Genomic DNA, 23859 nt, shown 5'->3' with positions numbered 1-23859 from the left:
GAAAATTGAAGGGAAGCGTGTTAAATTTCATCTTCAACCACATAAAAGAGATGGACTTAATCTTATCAACCACCTGTAAAACCGAGCAATTTTTATCCGTAAATTGCCTGTTGTTTCTTTCTTTCCAGATCTCCTAGACTGTACGTAGCAAACCAGATGACCTGTGAAATTGATTGACGGACCCTTGCTGAACCACCATGGTAACTGAACTGAATAAAATGATCCCGTAAATTTTGAGGGGCAACTGTAGATATGCCCAGCCATCCATAAATTAAATACCATACAGAACCAAAGAAATTACAGTGTAAAAATAAGTGCTTGGACGATTCAACCGAACCGCATCCTGCAACACAAGCTAACGATTGTTGATCAAGGACACCGTGACGAAAGAGATTGTCCTTAGTAGGTAATCTATCCCGGAACGAATGCCAAGCAAACAAGACAACCTTTAAAGGAACATCTTTATGCCAGAGAGATGAAACGGGCATCGAAGTAACAGTTGGAACCTGAGTCGTTAAAAAATTGTAGGCACTACGAACAGAAAATGATTTTGATATTTCCAACGTCCACAACCATTTATCATCATTATTAACCTGCAAAGTAACATTTTGAAGCAATAATATGAATTACCCCACCAACTCCTCCTCCCACGCAAACAAACTCCGTCTCCAACGCCACGCCCCACCCTCCTCCCAACCCAACTTACACATATCAAAGTTACCATTTTTTTTATTCTATCAAAAAAATAAAAAATTACCATTTTTTTTCTTCTTCTACTTTTACCATTCATGAGTGTGTCTAAATCCAAATTGTGTATGTTTGTGAATATACAAAGTTTTGCTCTAACCCGACCATGAGTGATATACTGATGATTAAAATAATATCTTTTTTGAATAACTGTACAATGTAGGCTCATATTCCACACACATGGAGCCGATCCTTACTCTTACATAAATCCAAAATAAATACTAAGGTTGCTTTTATTGATGTTAGCTTGTTTTGGTTGGGTGTTCTTTAGGCATGTACGTTTTATGGCCTCTGCTTTTGTTGGCGGTGTACACTCTCTTGTAAAAGTTTGTGACTTCTTAATATAACCTTTTAACATTCAAATTTGTCGTATATGCTTAAGAGAAATGATTCTTTGACAACATAATTTTGATGTTATTGTTAATTATGAAGTTATATATATATATATATATATATATATATATATATATATATATATATATTTTCGAAGCACACATAATTGTAAATGATAAAAAATATTAGAGATAAAAATAATCTCATATCATGTTTGTATTTAAATATTTGAATAACATATCTGTATGCAAGTGGTATTTTTTTTGTGAAGATCAAAGTACTAATTATATGTCTTTAATGCTTGTAAATTAGCAACATTAATTTATTATTGATTTACAATTTCATGATAAAATCAAACAAACAAGTAACAGCTTGTCATTAGACAATCTTCAACATATAAACAAAATGAAGTGAAAACATATAGTACCCTCTTCTTATAATATAGAAGTATTAATTATTATATTAACTAGTGTGTTGGCCCGTGCGGGGCACGGGAAAATTTGTTTGAACAAAAGTAAAAATAAAATATTTTATACTTTTTTCTTAGAGCAAAATTTGTTTTGAATATAATTATAAATTAAATATTTCATACCTTTTTTTTGAGTAAAATATTTTATAATTTCTCTTTATCATACAACATTACTAATTATATTTTTAATATGCATGAAATAGTTGAAACGACTTATAATTTAAGAAATATGAAGTACTTTTTACCTCAAATTATTTTAAATTTGACATAATATTTTGGTAGTAAACTAAAGATATATTTTTGACTCGGACCTTGCATATATTATGCATTGTCCATACCAACTAAGCTAAGCTCACGAGGATAACTATAGGTTGGGTATTAAACGTTAATGTTTTTTTAAGGGATTATATGTTAATGTTATACACTATTAATTAAGATTTGTGTTAAGAAAATACTATTAATTATAGTAAATAATAAGACATAGAAAAAATAAAGATATATTAGCAAAAAATAAAATAAAGAGATAAAGTACTTAACCATAGCTTTTGTTATCACATCACGATGATTACCATTGTATGAGAGGAAAAAGAAAAACACTCAAGTTTCATTTTCATGCTCCTTGATGTACTCATACTATAACTCAGTAGCAGTTTCACTCCATTGCATTTGCGTACACTTCTATAGTTAATATTTCATACATATACCAAGACCAAGTGTTTCATTACTAACATCCAACAATTCACAGTCTAATATAGTTATAACAAACCGTAAAGGTGCCTACAAAAACAGTTTAGATACAAAAGTTTGCATAATTATGCGGTAAAACACAACTCAATTTAGCTCCAAAACCTGCAGAATTGCAGCACTAACAAAGGATCTGATTAAGCATATAATTCCAAACTCTAGCACTAATTTCACATAAATCCAACCTATATTATTGGCCCACTTCACATAAAAAACAACTTAATATATCTATGGAGCAGTTGCATAGTTGTTGTAAAAACCACTGCAATTTACTCAGTTTGCTACTACATTGCAATACTTTACTGTAGCCTCTCCCCGCTTCAAAAACCACCTGATCTGCATATTCTCTCATCATAAGATATCTTATTCAGCTGCATGCAAGCAACTTCTCCTTCTGCTCAGTAATTAGAAAAATTAGGAACATTCCAATCATTGCATTTTGTTGAATAGTATTACTACATACCAACAATTCCTTTTTCTATTAGATATCTGAAATGTGAGTTGTGTAACGCCCTCTTTGAATTATTTGATTTATTTAATTGAGTTTAAAATTTATTAAGAAGAGTTTAAAATATATTTATTTGATTATGTGATTTATTAAGTGGCTTATGTTGTTATTTAATAAATTAAGATTTGAAAATAGAAATAAGATTGAGTTGAGAGTTTGTTATGAGATTTTAGAGAGTTTTGGGGGAGAAAGAGAAATAAGATAAAATAGAAAAAGGGTTATAAATAGGAGAAACCTAGTTTAGAAAAAACATAACGTACTATCAATTTTGGAGAAAAGGGAGAAAAAGCCGAGAGGAGGGGGAAGACCTAGAAGTGCTGCGATTTTCATCTATACGGTAAGGGTGGGACTAACATTCAATAATCTTAAGTCATCGATTCTGAAAATTGGATTTAACATGTTGTAGGTTTTAGTTTTTGAGAATTTGGGAATTAGGGTTAAAAGTGGTTAATTGATGATTTTCTAAAATAATGTTTTTGGTCAAGTTTTATATGGTTTTGAGTCTCTTTTGATCTATATAAATGTTTAGACAAATTTTGGAATCAAATTTGGGCATTGGGAAGTCAAAATTGGGATTTTTGGGTGAAAAATTGGTTTTTCCCGAGAGCTGCACGATGACAGCATCTTCTGTTTCATGTTCTTGCGTCTTTTTCACACGTTTCCGTTTTGAACTGGGTTTTGGTGTAAAAATGAAAGTTGTAGATAATTTTGTTAGCTTTCCAATGGCTTTGGTGTGGCGTAAAAATGAGTTTTGGTTTAGGAGTTATGATGAAAATACTCCAAGGAGGTCTTAGTGAATTTTTATGAATTTCAGCACAACTTTGTCCGAATTTGAAATGAAAACTGGTATTGATTGGTACAGAATTGGTCTTAGGTGTAAACATAAAAGTTGTAGGTATAAATGTTAGCTTTCTAATGCCGTTGGTTTGACTTCAAAAGGATTTATAGAATTTGAGTTATGGTCAAATTACTGAACGTAGGTCACAGTGAATAATTGATTATGATTGATGAATTAGTATATGTATGTATATGTTTGTGAATACGATATTGTCCATGATTGATGAAGTGTTATATGTATATATGATGTTTTAAGATGTTGATTATTATTTGATGTTGTTATATTGTGATATAATTGTATATGCATTACTTGAATTATATGTGAATAATTGAGACGTTGTTGACTTGCATTTGATATTATTATGTCATGCTGTTTTTGTATACTGTTGTGTTGCTGTTGTTATTTAACTAAGCTGCATGAGTCGGTCTAAGTTGATTAAGATGATGAAGTTCCAAATTATTGGATTATATAAGAGGTTGTCGATTTAAGATGTTAAGAGGTCGAGTCCATGCATTAGCATTTCATTGTTGGGGGCTTGATGCCCTGGAGCCTTTGCTCAATTAAGTTGAGGGCTTGATGCCCTGGGAGCCTTTTTACGCTCAAATAAAGTTGAGGGCTTGATGCCCTGGGAGCCTATTTACGCTCAAAGATTGGTACCACATGCATGATTAGAAGATTAAGTTGCATAGTCAAGAGGTTAAGTTGTCAAGTTATCAAGTTGTCGAGTTGTTAAGTTGTTAAATCATGAAATTGTTTAAAGCTGTGATTCTTTATATGAACTATTAAAGAAGTGAATTATGATATATTATTATCTATGATGATTACATGATGTTGTCTATGAGTTGTTAAATATGATTGATGATGCTTATGTTGTTAAATGTAATTGATGAATTATATGCTTAATATTATTGTTTGTGAAATCTCACCCCTTCTGTTTGCCCACCATGGGTAACTAACAGGTAACCAAGAATAAGTTGATGTCGTGTGAGCTTTCCTTCTCGTGTGTCTTAGGTGCTCTGATACGTAACGGGATGGGAACTTTGTTATTGCTTTTCTATTCCTTACGTATTGTTTTTGAAGATTTATGACTATGTTTTTAGATTGGACTTTTATGAGACATTTATGAAGAGGCCTTCGTGCCAAAGACTGTTTTAGTTATTGAAATAAATTCCGCTGCGAAGTATTAAAGATCTTGTATTTGAATTTTAAAGGATAAATATTTATTTATTCAGTTTATGATTTTAAGAAAAGAATGTGACATTCCGTTTATGTTGAAAAACTCGGATTATTTATGCGAAATTTTTATGTTGGGAAAACGGGGTGTTACAATTGGTATCAGAGCAGGTCGGTCCGTCCGGCCAAGTAGTTGAGTCGTGTCAAGTCGTGTAACAATTGAAATACTGTCTTATGTTATCTTGATTGTTGTTGTGTTTTCTGACTAATGGTTATGTTTATTATGTGATCATGTTTGATTGACTAACTTTGATGTGGCTTACATGTTTTGTTTGAAGTTTCTATTTGGCTATGTTTGGTTTAAGATGTTTAGGCAATAATTGAATTCCTTTCTTGTGTGCTTTGAATTTCGAGGACGAAATTCTTTTAACGGGGGTGGAGTTGTAACGCCCTCTTTGAATTATTTGATTTATTTAATTGAGTTTAAAATTTATTAAGAAGAGTTTAAAATATATTTATTTGATTATGTGATTTATTAAGTGGCTTATGTTGTTATTTAATAAATTAAGATTTGAAAATAGAAATAAGATTGAGTTGAGAGTTTGTTATGAGATTTTAGAGAGTTTTGGGGGAGAAAGAGAAATAAGATAAAATAGAAAAAGGGTTATAAATAGGAGAAACCTAGTTTAGAAAAAACATAACGTACGATCAATTTTGGAGAAAAGGGAGAAAAAGCCGAGAGGAGGGGGAAGACCTAGAAGTGCTGCGATTTTCATCTATAAGGTAAGGGTGGGACTAACATTCAATAATCTTAAGTCATCGATTCTGAAAATTGGATTTAACATGTTGTAGGTTTTAGTTTTTGAGAATTTGGGAATTAGGGTTAAAAGTGGTTAATTGATGATTTTCTAAAATAATGTTTTTGGTCAAGTTTTATATGGTTTTGAGTCTCTTTTGATCTATATAAATGTTTAGACAAATTTTGGAATCAAATTTGGGCATTGGGAAGTCAAAATTGGGATTTTTGGGTGAAAAATTGGTTTTTCCCGAGAGCTGCACGATGACAGCATCTTCTGTTTCATGTTCTTGCGTCTTTTTCACACGTTTCCGTTTTGAACTGGGTTTTGGTGTAAAAATGAAAGTTGTAGATAATTTTGTTAGCTTTCCAATGGCTTTGGTGTGGCGTAAAAATGAGTTTTGGTTTAGGAGTTATGATGAAAATACTCCAAGGAGGTCTTAGTGAATTTTTATGAATTTCAGCACAACTTTGTCCGAATTTGAAATGAAAACTGGTATTGATTGGTACAGAATTGGTCTTAGGTGTAAACATAAAAGTTGTAGGTATAAATGTTAGCTTTCTAATGCCGTTGGTTTGACTTCAAAAGGATTTATAGAATTTGAGTTATGGTCAAATTACTGAACGTAGGTCACAGTGAATAATTGATTATGATTGATGAATTAGTATATGTATGTATATGTTTGTGAATACGATATTGTCCATGATTGATGAAGTGTTATATGTATATATGATGTTTTAAGATGTTGATTATTATTTGATGTTGTTATATTGTGATATAATTGTATATGCATTACTTGAATTATATGTGAATAATTGAGACGTTGTTGACTTGCATTTGATATTATTATGTCATGCTGTTTTTGTATACTGTTGTGTTGCTGTTGTTATTTAACTAAGCTGCATGAGTCGGTCTAAGTTGATTAAGATGATGAAGTTCCAAATTATTGGATTATATAAGAGGTTGTCGATTTAAGATGTTAAGAGGTCGAGTCCATGCATTAGCATTTCATTGTTGGGGGCTTGATGCCCTGGAGCCTTTGCTCAATTAAGTTGAGGGCTTGATGCCCTGGGAGCCTTTTTACGCTCAAATAAAGTTGAGGGCTTGATGCCCTGGGAGCCTATTTACGCTCAAAGATTGGTACCACATGCATGATTAGAAGATTAAGTTGCATAGTCAAGAGGTTAAGTTGTCAAGTTATCAAGTTGTCGAGTTGTTAAGTTGTTAAATCATGAAATTGTTTAAAGCTGTGATTCTTTATATGAACTATTAAAGAAGTGAATTATGATATATTATTATCTATGATGATTACATGATGTTGTCTATGAGTTGTTAAATATGATTGATGATGCTTATGTTGTTAAATGTAATTGATGAATTATATGCTTAATATTATTGTTTGTGAAATCTCACCCCTTCTGTTTGCCCACCATGGGTAACTAACAGGTAACCAAGAATAAGTTGATGTCGTGTGAGCTTTCCTTCTCGTGTGTCTTAGGTGCTCTGATACGTAACGGGATGGGAACTTTGTTATTGCTTTTCTATTCCTTACGTATTGTTTTTGAAGATTTATGACTATGTTTTTAGATTGGACTTTTATGAGACATTTATGAAGAGGCCTTCGTGCCAAAGACTGTTTTAGTTATTGAAATAAATTCCGCTGCGAAGTATTAAAGATCTTGTATTTGAATTTTAAAGGATAAATATTTATTTATTCAGTTTATGATTTTAAGAAAAGAATGTGACATTCCGTTTATGTTGAAAAACTCGGATTATTTATGCGAAATTTTTATGTTGGGAAAACGGGGTGTTACAAGTTGGAGAGGATTTTGTTGTGTCTAGTGTCCACAAAAGGTTTAAAATCTATGATTTCTTGAAGTTGAAGTTTCACATGAAACCCATGGCTAAGGAAAAATGTCAAAAGACATGAAAAATAAATAACCGTATAGAACCAAGTACCATTGAAATTTCATGAGGAGCCAAGCATTTTGCGAAGGATAGAAAGATGTGCATTTCATGCTCGGTTTCTAAATTTAGTTTTATGAGATTTCCATTAACACTATTTTAAAAATAGCAAAAACCCTAGAGAAGCATCTTATTAAGGATATAACATATTGTGTGTAATATACATGTACATGATATCTAATGATCAGGATTTATTGGCGATCTGTCTTTCAACAAAAGAAATCTAATAAAAAAATTCATGCAATTATCAAAGTTAAACAAAACTTCTTGCAGTTGGAGGTCATTACCTTCTTCAACCGTTCATGCATTCACCACCATAGAAAAAAGAAAGTAAGGTGTCCCATTTTGAAACCTATCGGACCTAGAAAAAACAAACAAAGAAGAAAGCATAAGTGAATGAGAAGAAGAAATTCATAAAAAAAGAAAAATATAGATGCTGAAAAAAAAAAGGGCAAAAATAAATTAAGAAATATGGTGTGAAAAAAAAGAAAGAAAGAAATAACTCATGTGAGGAGAGGAACAGAAAAGAATATAAATGAAACAATTTAGATGAGACTTGTTGGGAAGTAGTAAAATAGTTCAAGGGTAGAAGAACAAAAGCTGAAGTATTTTTAGAAAATGGTGAAATCAAAAGATGAATGAGTTGAAAAGTCTAAGTACAATTACCAAAAGAATTTTCTATTAAATACTTTTCATATCGTAAATTACTTATCAAAAATTATAAATAAAAAATACAATAATCTCTATTGGAAAAATAAATAAAATACAATAGTTTCCTTATTAAGAAATAATTTAGAAAGAGTATCAAGGAAGGTTGTTCCTAGAAGATGACAAATGGCAAACTTGCCAAAATACTAAACTTCCTTTATTATTATCTATAGATTCAATACCTCTTCATGCATGTTGCATAACTTCCTGCTTTGCAGTGTAGAATATGCAATGATATAGAAAGAAAGAAAAAAAATACAAATTATGTTATGAAATTACATATCTCTCTTCAAGTTTCAACTTTGATGCTTAATTGTTGTTGCATGATATCTTGAATAAGCAAAGTGATATTAAGATAAGAAGATCCACCTTTTTCAACAGCTTTTTTTGCAATCTCACTAAGTTCATTAGCCCTTTCTCTTCTCTCTTTACTCTCTTGATCTTCCTCATTCATCACATTGCATATTGCCTCTTTAATACCTTCCTTCTTCACAACCATATGATTTCATTTCAGCTTCTTGCGTTTTCTCAGAAAACCCCTTCATCTTTTCCTCTTTCACTGTTCCTGTTATCTGTTCTTTTGTGACTTGAATTTTGTCAGGTATGCCAGGAATAGAGAAAAACTCTGTCTCTGAATTGATGTTTTCAAGAATATTTGAAGTGTGTACCTTGAACATGCAATGGAGGGTGAAACAACAAAAACCATGGAATGAAATCCTTGGAATGTGATGTTTCTCAGCTATTTGAGAAGTCCAAGTTATGCAAAAATCAGAGATAATGCAACTTGGTTTTGGCGACAATTTATCAAACAAATCTTCACCTTCCTTTTAGATTGTACATCATATTCATGTCTTTTGAAATGTTCACCATGTCGAAATTCTCGCAACCATCTGGTAATCCAACTTGTTTTGATGAAAAATTTAGGGTTACAATTTTGATTTGAAGGCCAGAAGAAACAGCACGAGAAAGAACTGAAGTAAAACGTGAAGCATTTTTTGGTGTAGTGAATATGGTAACAGTAACACCACGTTGTGCTAAGAGTTTTGCTATGTCTATTATGGGGATAATGTGGGCTTTTGCTATTAAGGGAAGCAACACAAAGTGTGGAACATTAAGGTTTGCTTGCAAAACGATGATGGAAAATTAAGGAGCAGTGTATGTATTTTTGGGTGTTAGAGTAGAATTGAAGTGTGTTTCAACTGTATACTATCACTTTGTTTTATGAAGATGATACTCCCTCCTCACCACAATATATCACATTGGCCTTGTGTTTTATGAAGAAGACAACACAAGTTTGTGCAGGCCAAACCAAGTTTAATACATTATTTTAAGGAATAAATCTTAATACATGACAAGTAAGGTTTTCATTTTAATTTTAATTTTGTTTTTAGCAGATTCAAATTTAGTAAGGTTGACGACGATATATATGTATATTGTTCCATCGTTTTTTGAACACCAATGGCTTTTAGGATGATATCTGAGAAGTAATTTATTACGCACCTCCTTAAATACCAGAGTAGCTAGCCCCTATACTGGTTTATTATAGCAAAATAGTCATTTCTTTTTAGAGGAACCTCCTTAACATTATGGAAATTAATAAACTAATTTTAAGAAATTAATTGAATTAAAATATAACACAAATTATTCATGAAAAGAAAAATAAATTATTTTAAAATGGATAAAAAGAAAAATGTTTGTATTTGAATGGTCTTTAAATCGAGATCTATTGTACGTGAAAATTATGAGTGTCTCGATATAAGATTTTGAAGGTGTCTTTGATAATCCTAATTCCCTTTTTCTATTTTTTTTTTTTTTAAATAATTTTGCTATAACATAACCCATACTTGGGTTGGCCTAGTGGTATTGACTTGGGATTTAGGAGTGTGCTCCTCCTCAAGGTCTCAGGTTCGCTTCTCTCTGTGTCAATTTAGGTGGGCTAATTTAGCTTCTTCAAAAAAAAATTAATTAATTTTTTTTTTTTGCTATAATATAATCCACTTTGGTTGGCCTAGTGATACTGGCTTGGGATTTAAGAGTGTGCTCCTTCTCAAGGTCTCAGATTCGATTATCTCCGGTGTCAATTTGGGTGGGCTAATTTAGCTTCTTAAATTATTATTTTTTTGCTATAATATCATTTTGTCATGTCAAATTTTAAAACCCTTACAAAAAAACATATCTAAAAACCTTTTATGATGAAATATAATTAATTGCAAGTGAAAAAACAACATAAGTCGGTGCATTATAAACAACAATGCTATACATCACGAAACAATTTATCTCAAAATTGTTCCCGAACCAATATGAAAATTCAAGGTGAAGCGGCTATCACGGTAGGTTGGGAGTAAAAATTGGAACACAATAAATGGTGATGAGTGGAAATCATACCTCCTCTGTCGTGATATCTTCGTATTGTATTGGTTCTCTATGAATATCATTTCCCCATTACAAATACTTTTAAATGAGTTAGAAAATTGATTTAGAGAAGAAAAAAAAATCCTTTTAATAAAGGAAACAATACACCAATCAAACATAATAGTAACAAAAAAAAATCAGACATAATAAATGATTTTCAAGTAGTTCTTGCCACTTTGCCTAAAGACTGAAAGTGATACATGCATTTTCATTTTGAATTGGCATTTCCATTGGTAAATGATGACATCATATCTTTATTTTTCTTCATGATATCTTGGATGAACAAAGAAATATTAGAGTGAGAAGATCCACCTTTTTCTACAGCCTTTTTAGCCATCTCAGCAAGCTCTCTAATCCTTTTTCTTCTTTCTTTACATTCACTTGTCTCATCCATTAACTTCTCTATTCCTCTTTCAATATCTTCCTTCTTCACCAACACACCATCCTCTTCTTCACCCCATTTCATAGGACTCTTCACCCCAATTTTCACACCAACTTTTAATATTTGCACAACTAAACATTCATTCAAAAATTGGTCTGCAAAAAGTGGCCATGTAACCATTGGTACACCAGCACATATTGCTTCAAGAGTAGAATTCCAACCACAATGTGTTAAGAATCCTCCAATTGCAAGATGCGACAATATCAATAACTGAGGAGCCCAACCTTTAATCACTAGGCCTCTACCATTGATTCTTTCCTCAAATCCACTTTCCTCAATCCATTTTTTCAATTCTTCTAATTCATTTCCTTCTCTTAAAACCCAAATAAAAGGTATTTTTGTTGCTTCTAATGCTAAACCAAGTTCTATCAACTGTAATGGTGTTATATTGCATAAACTTCCAAGGCATGCATAGAGAACACTCCCTTGTTTCTGAGAATCAAGCCACTTCAAATGCTCCCATTCATCAATTGAAACCTTATTATTATTACCTCTTTGAATCTTATCCAAGTAATCAGTGTTACTAAGTGATACAGGACCAATGCACCAAACTTTGTCATTTTTTACCTTTTTAAATTCCCTTGCATATGCTGGCTCTAACTCTTCAAAAGAATTCATGATTACACCATAAGTACCCATTTCAGCTTCTGCCAAATCACTATTAAACTGTTCCCAAGCTTCACCCTTTAATCCTAGTCCTGTCTGTGCTATGTTTATTTCAATTTTGTCAGGAATACCAGGCACATCAAAGTATTCAAATTCATTATTAGCCATGGTTTGCATAATATTATTGACATGTAAATTATGCAAACACAAAAGATATAAGCAATTTATTCCACCAAAAGAAATTCTTGGAATATTGAACTTTCTAGCTATGTGAACTGTATATGGCAAACACATATCAGAGATAATGCAAGTTGGTGATGGTGTTAACTCTTCAAACAACTTTTCAACTTCTTGTTGTAGAAATTTTGATGAATTGAAGAAATTTGTGGCTGCACCAAGTGAAGGTAGCATGTCAAGATTCTCACACCCTTCTGGTAATCCAGACTCTTTAAATGGAAATTTAAGTTGAACTAATTGAATATGAAGGCCAGATTCAAGATAACGTGCTAGGATTGATGTGTAACGAGATGCATTGTGTGGGGTTGTTACTATTGTAACCATAACATTGTGATGTTGTGCCAATATTTTGGCTATGTCCATCATTGGGATCATGTGACCTTGTGCCATCATTGGAAACAACACAAAGTGGAGCTTTGGATCTTGGGATGCCATATGTTTCTTTTTTTGGAACGATTAAGGATCGGATGTTGTATTTCTATGTTTGGTGTACAATGAATTCAACTAAAGTTGCACATATTTATATACTAACTTTGTCCTTGAATATAACTTTCTAAATAAAATATGTAGGATTCCCTAAAAAAAAATATAGGTTAGATATCTCGTTTGGTCCTTTAAGTTTGACAAAAATACAGAGTTACTACTTTAACTTTTTTAAGATTCAAATAGGTCATTTAAGACAAAATGAGATAATACAGCTAAGTAAAAGATAAGTATGTCTCGTAAACACAACTCAGTTGATAACTGTGAATATTAATACAGAGACTAACAATGTTTCAATCACAAATTTTCAATTTTTCCACGTTTTAAATGTGTGAACCTCACCCACGATACTACTTTACCAAAAACAAGAGACAAGTATGTCCCTCGAAAAAAGAGGCAAGTGTGGAGTATTTTATTAAAAAAAAAATAAGACAAATATGTAGTTCAGAAAGAGCTTTTTAAGGTGATGTAAGCGCTTACCTAGGTAAAAGTTGGATTATTTGAATAAAGTTTGTTTTACCATTTGTCTTTTGGTTTAATATATCATTTGGTCTCTTAACTTATTTTTTGTTTTAATTTTGGTCCCCTAACTATAAAGTGTCTTAATTTGGTCCCATAAGTATTCTTCCGTTTAGTAATGTGGTCATTTCTGTTAGTTTTTAATCTTAAATGTCTAAGGTGGACTAACTTTGTAGGTGTTATACCATAGACTTTATTAAATTTTTAAATTTAAATCGTTTGATCTTTTTTATTTAAAGGAGTGTCATTGGATTGCGCAAGTCTATTTTATCTTACTGTGAGTCAACAACGGCTAACTTTATATCCCATTCTTCATCTTCTTATCACTTTCATCAAGCTTCATAAAAAAATCCATAAATTCATCAATAATATCATCATCTCATCACTACACCTCCACCACCATCAACAATAGCAACTAAACTAATGACCATAAATTCATCAACCCATGAACAACATAAACTTTAATTCCTCAAACACACCCAGATCAGTAACACGTCCTCTTCCTTTATTTCTTTCAGTTTTTTTTTTATTTTTTTTTTAATTTGAAAATTCTAAAATCTCTAGCACCTCCAAATCGACAATTCCCATTTTAATAATCTCAAATGTCTTTTTTTTTTTAATAAGCAAATAAAAAGTGAATCATGAAATCAAGAGGGAGAGAAAGAATTACGATGGCATCAAATTATCAACCAAATTAATAAAATAAAAAAATCATTAAACAAGGAGAAAAAATTGAAATTAATGAGAGAAAGTGTGTAACGGCCACATCTTGAAACATATATACAAGATCTCAAGTATAGATGATGGATTCCGAGATGATTGAGTTGGAAATATCTAGATTTGGGTACATATCCAAAACATTGAGCAACTCTCATGCGATCCTCTTTAGATTTTGTATCTCTGAGTTTCTCCAATGTAAAATGTGTTTGTGAAAACTAGTTTTATGGAAAAAAAACCGGTTCAGAATATAAAAATTGGTATTGAATCGATTTTGAACCAAACCGAACCAGAATTCCAGAAGAAAAAAAAAATCGTTTTTGCAGTAAGAGGTTATATAAATTGAACCGAACTAAAAATTTGGTTTCAATTTGGTTTAGTTCTTAAACTTGCACACCGTAGAGATGATGATGATGATAGTTTTGTTATTGATTGTTGTTGATGATTTCTGGAATTTGTATAAAGATTGATGAAGTTGATGTTGAAGATAATGAAAAAGAGGAATGCAGAAGATGAAGATATGAGGAAGGAGAAGAGAGAAGATTATGAAAAGTGAAAAAAATTAGGTGCCGACGGTTCACTATTAAATATAATGGACATGCAATCAAATGGTTAAAATCATATAAAAAACTTTAGACATTAAAAAATTAACGGAGAGAACCACAATAGTAAACATATGAAGACTTATGGGACCAAATTGAAACACTTTATAGTTAGGAACCAAAATTAAAACCAAAAATAAATTAAGGGACAAATGATATATTAAGCCTTGTCTTTTTCATTTCATTCTTTAACTATCGATCTAGCTAGCAAGTAGTAGCAACCAAGCAGAGTTTCGATGCAAAATTGGAGGTGTATTTTATTGTAAATTTAAAGGTTCAACATGTTTTTGATCCATTTTTGAATTTTTTGATTTTAACTTCTATAAAACTTTGCGTCATTCTAAATTTTTTAGTTTACACTTTCTAGTCTCATGCTATTGTCACGTGGGCATTTTTTGCTGACATGGTGCCACATAAGAAAATAATTAATTTGTCATTTACATATGGTTATATTATATAAACTTTACAATGTAAAATAAAATAGAAATACAATTAAAAAAATGAAAAATAAGAAATAATTACTTTTTGTTATGGGTCAACGTAATTTTTTTAATAATATTTTCTTTTTCTATTTTGAAGCAATCTTTATAATCTTTTTATATAATCAAAACATGTAATAATTCCAGAATGATAATTATGCTCTCATAACTCTATGTTTTCTTGTATATGGAGGAGTTTGTTGTGATAAACAAAGTAGTCGGCTGGGGCAATTAATAATAAGTAAAATGAATAGATATTTGAGTCTTGTTAACAAGTGTCATAAGGACACTCATTAAAGATTTTTAATAAAGAAATTATTCTTTAAAAATTTTAATTTTCAATACATTGATTTCATAAACTTTGACTAAAACTTACTATTTAAAGTTACTAAACAATGTCCTAAAAGCACTTGTTAACATTTTACTAGATATTTATCACCAAGGAGATTGAGGGAGGGAGTATTTCAATATATGCGTTGTTGTCTATGCTTTACACATTTACAAAGAAGACAAATGAAATTTGTGCAGGCCAAACCAAGGGGCCATGCAAGGACAATGAATATATATTGTTCCAATGTTCTTTGAACACCAATTGTGAGGTGCTTATAGTATCCAATGGAGCCCAAAGTGAGTGCTCTGTCTTTTTTAGGATGATATATTAAAAGTAATTTATTGAGTATACGACTCTCCCTTAATTGGTGCTACGTTTTATTGCATGTTTTTATAAAAACCACACTTGTCTTAAACCCATTTTCTCGTGAAAAAAACACAATTTCATGTCTAAATCAGGGGCGGCTTGGAGCACAAAGTTTTACCAAAATTTCTTTTTTACTAATATACTAGTAATTAATATACATAATTTTGGCTAGCGAGGCTCCAATGAAAACATAATGCTAGGCTTAGACTAGCTATGGTTATCTCGTTTGACTTGTTACATGAGGTAAATGAAATTATAATTTTTTTACAAAAAAAAGAGATGCACATTGATGTGGCTATACAATTAGAATTTTTTTTTGTTGCTTACTTGCAAAAATATAGAAAATTTGGTTTCGTTAGTGCTGAAATAATGGCAAATGAGATGGAGATTGAATGTGCGTCTAACTACTTAAAATATGACACCAAACTTGTAATTCGCAAATAAATCATTGTTCTCGAATGTGAACTCTACCATATTTTTTAGTAAAATCTCACATCCCTTTTCATGTTTATTTTACAAACCAAACTATTTTACTAAAAATAGTGAGGATAGACCTTTGAATATCTTTTTGAGATCCATATTTGTTTAAGAAATTTATCTTTTTTTATTATTTTAAACAAAATTGGATAAATTACTAGCCAATGATTAAGATATTAGATACGCAAGTCTCTAATATTTCATAGTTTAGTAACAAAAAGGATATTTCAATATTTCATAGTTTCGATTGAAAAAAACGGCATGGCATGTCACTAGTTCCCCAAATACGGCCATCGTTTCTCTCCATTCCTAGAACATAGAGAAAACATGAGAAGTCAAGGAAAAAAATCATTTAGAAAGTTCACATACGGTTTGGATTTTAGAATCCAGACAAATGAAACCCTAGCGTAACAAGAAAAAAATGATGCCATAAAAACATAAAAGCAAGAGCAAATGTGTCATAACCTTTTTTTTTTTAATGGTAGATGTTATTATATTAATTGTTATGTTAGTTTATTCTTATTGTCAAGACATTTAATTTCTTAATCTTTAGCTCAAATTAGTTGATCTATAATGGATTAGAGTTGGATTTGAAGAAAAAAATTGTAGGTGGCTAACCTTTAGTTCAATCTTGATTCAATTTTCTGGTCAAGTTAAATTGTTAAGCATTAACAACAAAAATAAATTAATTAATTTGTTAAACCATCCGACCAAGCAAAGCTTGTGCGGTCACATATACAAATATTTTGAATTTAAGCGCACACATAAAAGATTAAAAATAAAAAAAAGTAGAAAATGAAATATTATTATATCAATAAAAATAAGTATAAAATATTCTGTCAAAAAATAATAAAAATTTACTATTTTTTCTTGTACTTTTATCATTTGTGACTGTGTCTAAATCCAAATTTTGCTCAAACCCAACCATGAGTTTACTCATGATTAAAATAATATATTTTTTGAATCACCGTACAATGTAGGCTCATATTCCACACATGGAGCCGATCCTTACTCTTACATAAATCCAAAATAAATACAAGGTTGCTTTTTATTGATGATAGCTTGTTTTGGTTGGGTGTTCTTTAGGCATGTACGTACTTCATTTTGTGGCCTCTACTTTTTGTTAATTTTGTTTGTAGTCTTCTTTTGTTGGCTTGTTCTTTATGAGTTCTTAGTATAACCTTTTGCCATTCAAAATTGTCATATATGCTTAAGAGAAATGATTCTCTGACAACACAATTTTGATGTTAATTATAAGGTTATTTATATATATATTTTTGAGTACATAGATTGTAAATAAAAAATAAATAAAAGAGATAAAAAAATCTCATATTTGTATTTTAATGTTTAAACAACATTTTGTATGCTTAAAACTTCCTACCTCACACAAGAGTGTTTTCTGAAGATAAGGTGACCAGAATGAATTAAGTGATACAAACAAAATGACAGCTTGTCATTAGACAATCTTCAACATATAAACAAAATGAAGTGAGAACATATAGTACCCTCTTCTTATAATATAGAAGTACTAATTATTATATTGATTCAATACCTCTTCATGCATGTTGCATAACTTCATGCTTTGCAATGTAGAATATGCAATGATAGAAAGAAGAAGAAAAACATGACAAATTATGTTATAAAATTACATATCTCTTCAAGTTTCAACTTTGATGTTTGATTGTTGTTGCATGATATCTTGAATAAGCAAAGTGATATTAAGATAAGAAGATCCACCTTTTTCAACAGCTTTTTTTGCAATCTCACTAAGTTCATTAGCCCTTTCTCTTCTCTCTTTACTCTCTTCAACTTCCTCATTCATCACATTGCATATTGCCTCTTTAATAACTTCCTTCTTCACAACCACCCCTAATTTCTCTTCCTCTCCCCAATTCAATGGAAATTCAACACCAAGACTCACTCCAATCCTCAAAACTTGAGTAACAAGTTTCTCATTCAAAAATTGGTCAGCAAATAATGGCCAAGTTACCATTGGTACACCAAAACTTATCCCTTCAAGTGTTGAATTCCAACCACAATGAGTCAAAAATCCACCAATTGAAGAATGTGATAATATCACCATTTGTGGGGCCCACCCTCTAATTATAAGTCCTCTCCCTTTATTCCTTTCCTCAAACTTTTCATCACTAATCCATTTTTCCAACTCTTCACTTTTATAAATTCCTTCCCTAATAACCCAAATAAATGGAATTTTTGTTGCTTCTAATCCCAAAGCCAATTCAATAAGTTGTGAAGGAATTAAATTGCATAAACTTCCAAGACAAACATAAACAACAGATTTTGGTTTATGCAAATCTAGAAAGTTTAAACAATTATGTTCACTTATTGAAGCTATGTTACCTCTTTGAGCCTTATCTAAACCATCTTTGTTGCAAAGTGCAACAGGACCAACACACCAAACCTTATCATTTCTTACCTTTTTGTAATCATTAACATATTCTTTCTCTAACTCCTCAAAACTGTTTATGATTACACCATATGATTTCATTTCAGCTTCTTGCATTTTCTCAGCAAACCCCTTCATCTTTTCCTCTTTCACTGTTCCTGGTATCTGTTCTTTTGTGACTTGAATTTTGTCAGGTATGCCAGGAATAGAGAAAAACTCTGTCTCTGAATTGATGCTTTCAAGAATATTTGAAGTGTGTACCTTGAACATGCAATGGAGGGTGAAACAACAAAAACCATGGAATGAAATCCTTGGAATGTGATGTTTTTCAGCTATTTGAGAAGTCCAAGTTATGCAAAAATCAGAGATAATGCAACTTGGTTTTGGTGACAATTTATCAAACAAATCTTCACCTTCCTTTTGAAGCAAGGAAACTGCATGGAATAGATTGTACTTCATATTCATGTCTTTTGAAATGTTCACCATGTCGAAATTCTCGCAACCGTCTGGTAATCCAACTTGTTTTGATGGAAAATTTAGGGTTACAATTTTGATTTGAAGGCCAGAAGAAACAGCACGAGAAAGAACTGAAGTAAAACGTGAAGCATTTTTTGGTGTTGTGAATATTGTAACAATAACACCACGTTGTGCTAAGAGTTTTGCTATGTCTATCATTGGGATAATGTGGCCTTGTGCTATTAAAGGAAATAACACAAAGTGTGGAACATTAATGTTTGCTTGCAAAACCATGGTTGGAAAATTAATGAGTAGTGTATGTACTTTTGGGTGTTAGAGTTGAATTGAAGCGTGTTTCAATTGTATAATATCACTTTGTTTTATGAAGATGATACTTCCTCCACAACTCAATATATACTTGAAGTATTTGTAAATAAAAAGTTTAAAAAATAAAAATAAAAAATTGTCACTTTCAACTTTCAAGTTGAGGTACATTATATTTTTAGCACTTATATTTATACATCTTAAATTTTTCTACAATCATTCAATAATCATCAATCTATTATATCTACCAATTCGTTCTTTTATTTCATTCTTTTTTATCATAGAAACCTCTAAGAAAGATCGCTAATATTAAGAAAACATGTTTGATTAATAAATATATCTGAAATGTACTCGATCATCATTAATAATCGTTTGTATATAAATACATTCGATGTTAAATTTTTATATTCCAATATAAATTAAAAGTAGTATTAGTAAAGAATATATTTGAAGAAAAAATAATAATAAATGTATCAAAAAATTTGTCGTGATTAATAAAATTATGTAAAAGGTCTTAATTAATACTATTAATATTACTAATATTAAACACACCTCTTTCAGTTTCGTATATTCTATAATATATTTAAATACATATGATGGATTAATTAATAATACTAATATTACACACACCACATTCAGTTTCAGTATATTCTATAATATTTGTATTTTCTCGATTAGCTTCATACAGTCTTTTTAATTTGCGTCAGCTAGTCAGATATGTGGATTATTGTAGAACACAGAATAGATATATATATTAAAAAAAGAGTGATGACAACGGGTTCTAGAAGAATATCTATATCTAATGAATGGTGATGTAAGAGCATATGCAATGAACATTGAATCATGTTAGGAAAGTAGTGATGGTATGCAATACTACAATGCATGGATATATGCATGGAGTATAGGTCTAGAATCATGTGAATCACACGTAGCATGCTTTTTATGATGACCACAAATTCTCTTCTAAGACGCAAACAAAAAAGTGAGAAGGAAGTGACGTGAAGATTCAATTATAGTATGGCAGGAGTCAGAAAATGGAAACGACTCATGCCCACTTGTTTACCTGAATAAATTCTTGCATGACCACATCCACCACATGTGTCTTATGTACGGTATTAAACCGTGTTAACTTAACATATTCAAAATCAGTGTATTTGTCTTAGATCTTTTAGGTAATGTTTTAGATTAGAGTTTTTGCCAACTGAAAAAGTGGGTTTGCGAAAGAATATTCCACCTAAAGAAAGACCGCGGGGTCAATTAACTTTTTTGATGGAAATATTAGTTATTGATAAAATAGTAACATTGTTAATGAACAAAATATGGAGTTAGGTAACATATCTAAAACTCCTCCATGTTTTAGACTTATACTTGGTATATTTTTCTGAATCCTCGTTGGTGTTTTGATTTGTGGTGTCAACCTAATTGGCTGTGATCCTTTTTGATTGATTTTTAAATAATAAAAGAATTTAACCTCAAAATGGGATCTAATTAAACGTGTACCCTTACAAATTTTTAGTGGAACTATGGATTTTCTAAATGAATAAGATAATGAAAGCTAGCTTATATTCCCTCTGTTTTTTAATATAAGAAAAATTGACTTTTTAGATTCATTCATTTAATGATGTATGTGGTATATATTATGAACCACATAAATCATTAAATAAATAAACATAAAAAGTTAATTTTGCTAATATTAAAAAACAGAGAAAGTATATAGGACGAGGATGCCCAAATCAAATATATACATCTAACTACCTAAAACTCTTATTAATGCGAGATTCTAGTACAACTTTAATATGAATTTTTGGTCTAATTGTCACATTTCTCATGCTTAATTCAACTTTTATATTATGTTAAAGAGAAATGTTATAGCAATGCTCATTTTTCTAACACTTTTTAGCACTCACTTTTTTATTGGATGAAATCAATGTATATTTCACTACTTTATATGGGTTCAATCCACAATGATTTAAATCAATAAGAAAATAAGTACTCCATTCGGTCCTTATTATAAGAAGAAAAACTAAAAAACATCGAAACCAATACACTTATTAATTAGTGTAACTTTTTGAATGTTTTTACAAATATACCCTCATAAAAAATTGTGAAGCATTAAATACACCCACTAATATTAAAAAGACAAACATTAAATAAGGGGTAAAAAAGTCTTTTAAGCAATAACTACACCTTAAAAATTGTGATATTTTCTTATATTTAGGACCAAATTTTTTTTTGAAAATTTTATTATATATAGAGCCGGAGGAAGTATTTGAGAGTGTTGTTAGCATTACTCATAACGCTTGCAAAACGGAGTAGTTTATAAGAATAAGGTGTATAATCACATGTATACATAAAATAAATAAATCTCTAGTTTTTTATACATAGCACAGGAGATTCTTCAAAAAAAAAACATAGCACATGAGAGTAATTGATTTGGTGTAGAAAGTAAATAGGAGACATAATGCAGAAAATGATACACAAAATATGAAATTGAAAGTTCCCGTGAACATAACTCAGTTGGTAGGAACAATGCATTGTTATATATAAGGGTCGGAGTTCGAACCTCAAACACCCCATTTATTCACTTTATAAGATGAATTCTAGTCAAGACTACCTGACAAAAAAAAATTGATTCTCTAAACATCTCACTTAGTCCTTTCAAGTTTTATCTAAGAAGTGAGATATTTAACATAAAAAAAAAAAAAAAAAAGTTGAGATATTTAGTGGTATTTTGACAAGTGATATATTTAGTTTAGGGCCAATTATATGGTGTGCAAGTGAGATGAATATAAGTATTGCATCATTAATCCTTCAAAAAAAAAGTATTGCATCATTAAGTTATGTAAGTTAGTTTCACCATTAAATTAATAAGTTTTACCATTAATTTAAGTAAAATATGATATAATTTATCGATTTATTAGTAAAAAAAATATTTTGTATGGTCCAAGATCTTTTACTTATGTATATTTGATAAAGTTTTTTAATTTGGTCGTTGCTTCTAGACTTTTTATCAGTCTCTTCACCTCCATGATTAAAATGTGGACAATATTATTCAGACAAAAACACCGACCAAAACATACGTGGGATATTCTGAGCCTTTTCAACCCTTTAATTTAAATTGATTAATATATGGCCAGAAACTTCTTCACTTTATCTGTGTCCCTTTTTGACTCAAGCCTCTAGTATTATTGCCTGTTACTATTATTTCTTTGAAAATAGTACTAGGTATAATATTGGAAAGACGCTAAAAAATAAAAAGTTCTCTCCAGATTTCAACCTGCAGTGCAACCACTCGTAAAGCCTACAATTTTGAGGTCGTATCATGCACTTCAAGAAACAAAAATGCGTTTCCCCATATGATGTGCGTTACCTTTCTGCTTTGTTTGGATGAGAAAAACAATAATATTGTTTGGATGAGATAAGATTTCAAGATTACAAAGTGAAATAAAATAATATTGTGTGACAACATTACTTTTGTCAAAAAAAAAATGTACACAACATTACATTTTTGTATGGTATTTATGTCATTCAATATATCTTATATGCATGGTTTGGTTTATCATCTTAAAAAAAAAAAAAATTTGGGTTTTTTTTTAAAATTATTTTGGGTTAATCATGTTAATATTTCTGTAAATGGGTGAATTTTGATCTCAGTCTGGTCGATTTGGTTTAAGTTTGTTTTCTCAAAACAAACATCAATTCTGAATAAAAAATAAAGGGTTAATTAAGTAAATGATCCCTATAAATATTCAGAATTTTGTTTTTAGTCCCTATAAAATAAAATCACACTTTTTAGTCTCAATAAAATTTTCCACAACATTTTTAGTCTCTATAAAATTTTCCATCAGCATTTCTAGTCACTATAAAATTTTTCCATCAACATTTTTAGTCCCTAAAATACTTAAGGAAAATGTCACAGGAACTAAAAAGTGTGATTTTATTTTGTAGGGACTAAAAACAAAACTGTGAATATTTACGGAAGCTAAAAACTTAATTAACCCAAAAATAAAATGCACGCACAAACTGTCTCACAATTGTTGTCTTTTTAACATTTTTTCTTTTACTCAAAATAATTATCACTTTACAATATCAATGCAATATTTATTAATTTTTTTCAATATTATACTCTTATTTATTGAATTTCATCCAACTTAACTACTCCACTAACTACAATTAATAAGAGTGTTTTAGTAAATGCTACTAATTTTACCATTAAAATTAACACAATTAATCATTTCCTTAATAATCGTGCATAAACCTTAACGACTATTATTGTAAGATGGAGGAGTATTAAAAAATGAATAATTCTAAATTTCTATTATGTTTTTTCAATTAATATTCTTCACCGTTTAATGATATTTATCAGCATCACAGTCAAATTTCTCTTATTTTTTGCTTTTTTTGTTTTTGTTTATGAGCAAGTTTTTTAATAAGCAAAAGGTTTTTATTGATTATGAAAAGGTAGCCTTGACCACACGAAATGCAAAGAACATCACAAAAAACTAAATAAAAATTCGTTAGTAAATTTATTTTAATGAGTTTTCTGCGTTAACTTTTAAAAAAAAAATTAGTTGTGAATTGAATCACCACTTTTGAAAGAAATATTACTACCACAAATGCAGCAAATCCTAACCACTACGGAGAATAATAAAGCTATCATTGATAATTTCCCCAGGTGGAGGTGCAAACATTGACGATCTTATTTGTATAAATTCTATA

At 30.3% G+C, this 23859-nt stretch overlaps 2 protein-coding genes, 1 long non-coding RNA gene and 1 pseudogene across 3 annotated transcripts; all 4 read right to left on the bottom strand.

The window, feature by feature from the left end:
- Positions 1–2198: 2198 nt before the first annotated feature.
- On the bottom strand, positions 2199–8218 carry LOC112416519 (uncharacterized). The gene is made up of 3 exons (XR_003007083.2): positions 8078–8218; positions 7862–7935; positions 2199–2687 (listed from the first exon to the last, which is right to left on the bottom strand). It is a non-coding gene; the product is annotated as an uncharacterized lncRNA (long non-coding RNA).
- Positions 8219–8557: 339 nt separating this feature from the next.
- LOC112416727 (UDP-glycosyltransferase 73C1-like) lies at positions 8558–9422 on the bottom strand (annotated as a pseudogene).
- Positions 9423–10765: 1343 nt separating this feature from the next.
- LOC11435265 (UDP-glycosyltransferase 73C1) lies at positions 10766–12466 on the bottom strand. Its single transcript, XM_003625667.4, has one exon. The coding sequence runs from the start codon at positions 12412–12414 to the stop codon at positions 10903–10905; it is 1512 nt and encodes a 503-aa protein (XP_003625715.1). The 5' UTR covers positions 12415–12466; the 3' UTR covers positions 10766–10902.
- Positions 12467–17409: 4943 nt separating this feature from the next.
- Positions 17410–19214, bottom strand: LOC11421493 (UDP-glycosyltransferase 73C6). The gene has a single exon (XM_039827472.1). It carries the CDS (start codon positions 19108–19110, stop codon positions 17611–17613), a length of 1500 nt encoding a protein of 499 aa, XP_039683406.1. The 5' UTR covers positions 19111–19214; the 3' UTR covers positions 17410–17610.
- Between the last annotated feature and the right edge of the window lie 4645 nt (positions 19215–23859).

The sequence above is a fragment of the Medicago truncatula genome, chromosome 7 (genome assembly GCF_003473485.1).
Source record: "Medicago truncatula cultivar Jemalong A17 chromosome 7, MtrunA17r5.0-ANR, whole genome shotgun sequence".
Classification (NCBI taxonomy): Eukaryota; Viridiplantae; Streptophyta; class Magnoliopsida; order Fabales; family Fabaceae; genus Medicago; species Medicago truncatula.
The sequence above is the reverse complement of the archived record's forward strand: the minus strand, read 5'-3'. Positions and strand labels throughout refer to the sequence as shown.

Excerpts from the sequence above, each read along its gene's own strand:
- LOC11435265 (XM_003625667.4), bottom strand. The coding sequence starts at position 12,414 with ATGGCATCCCAAGATCCAAAGCTCCACTTTGTGTTGTTTCCAATGATG.
- LOC11421493 (XM_039827472.1), bottom strand. The coding sequence starts at position 19,110 with ATGGTTTTGCAAGCAAACATTAATGTTCCACACTTTGTGTTATTTCCT.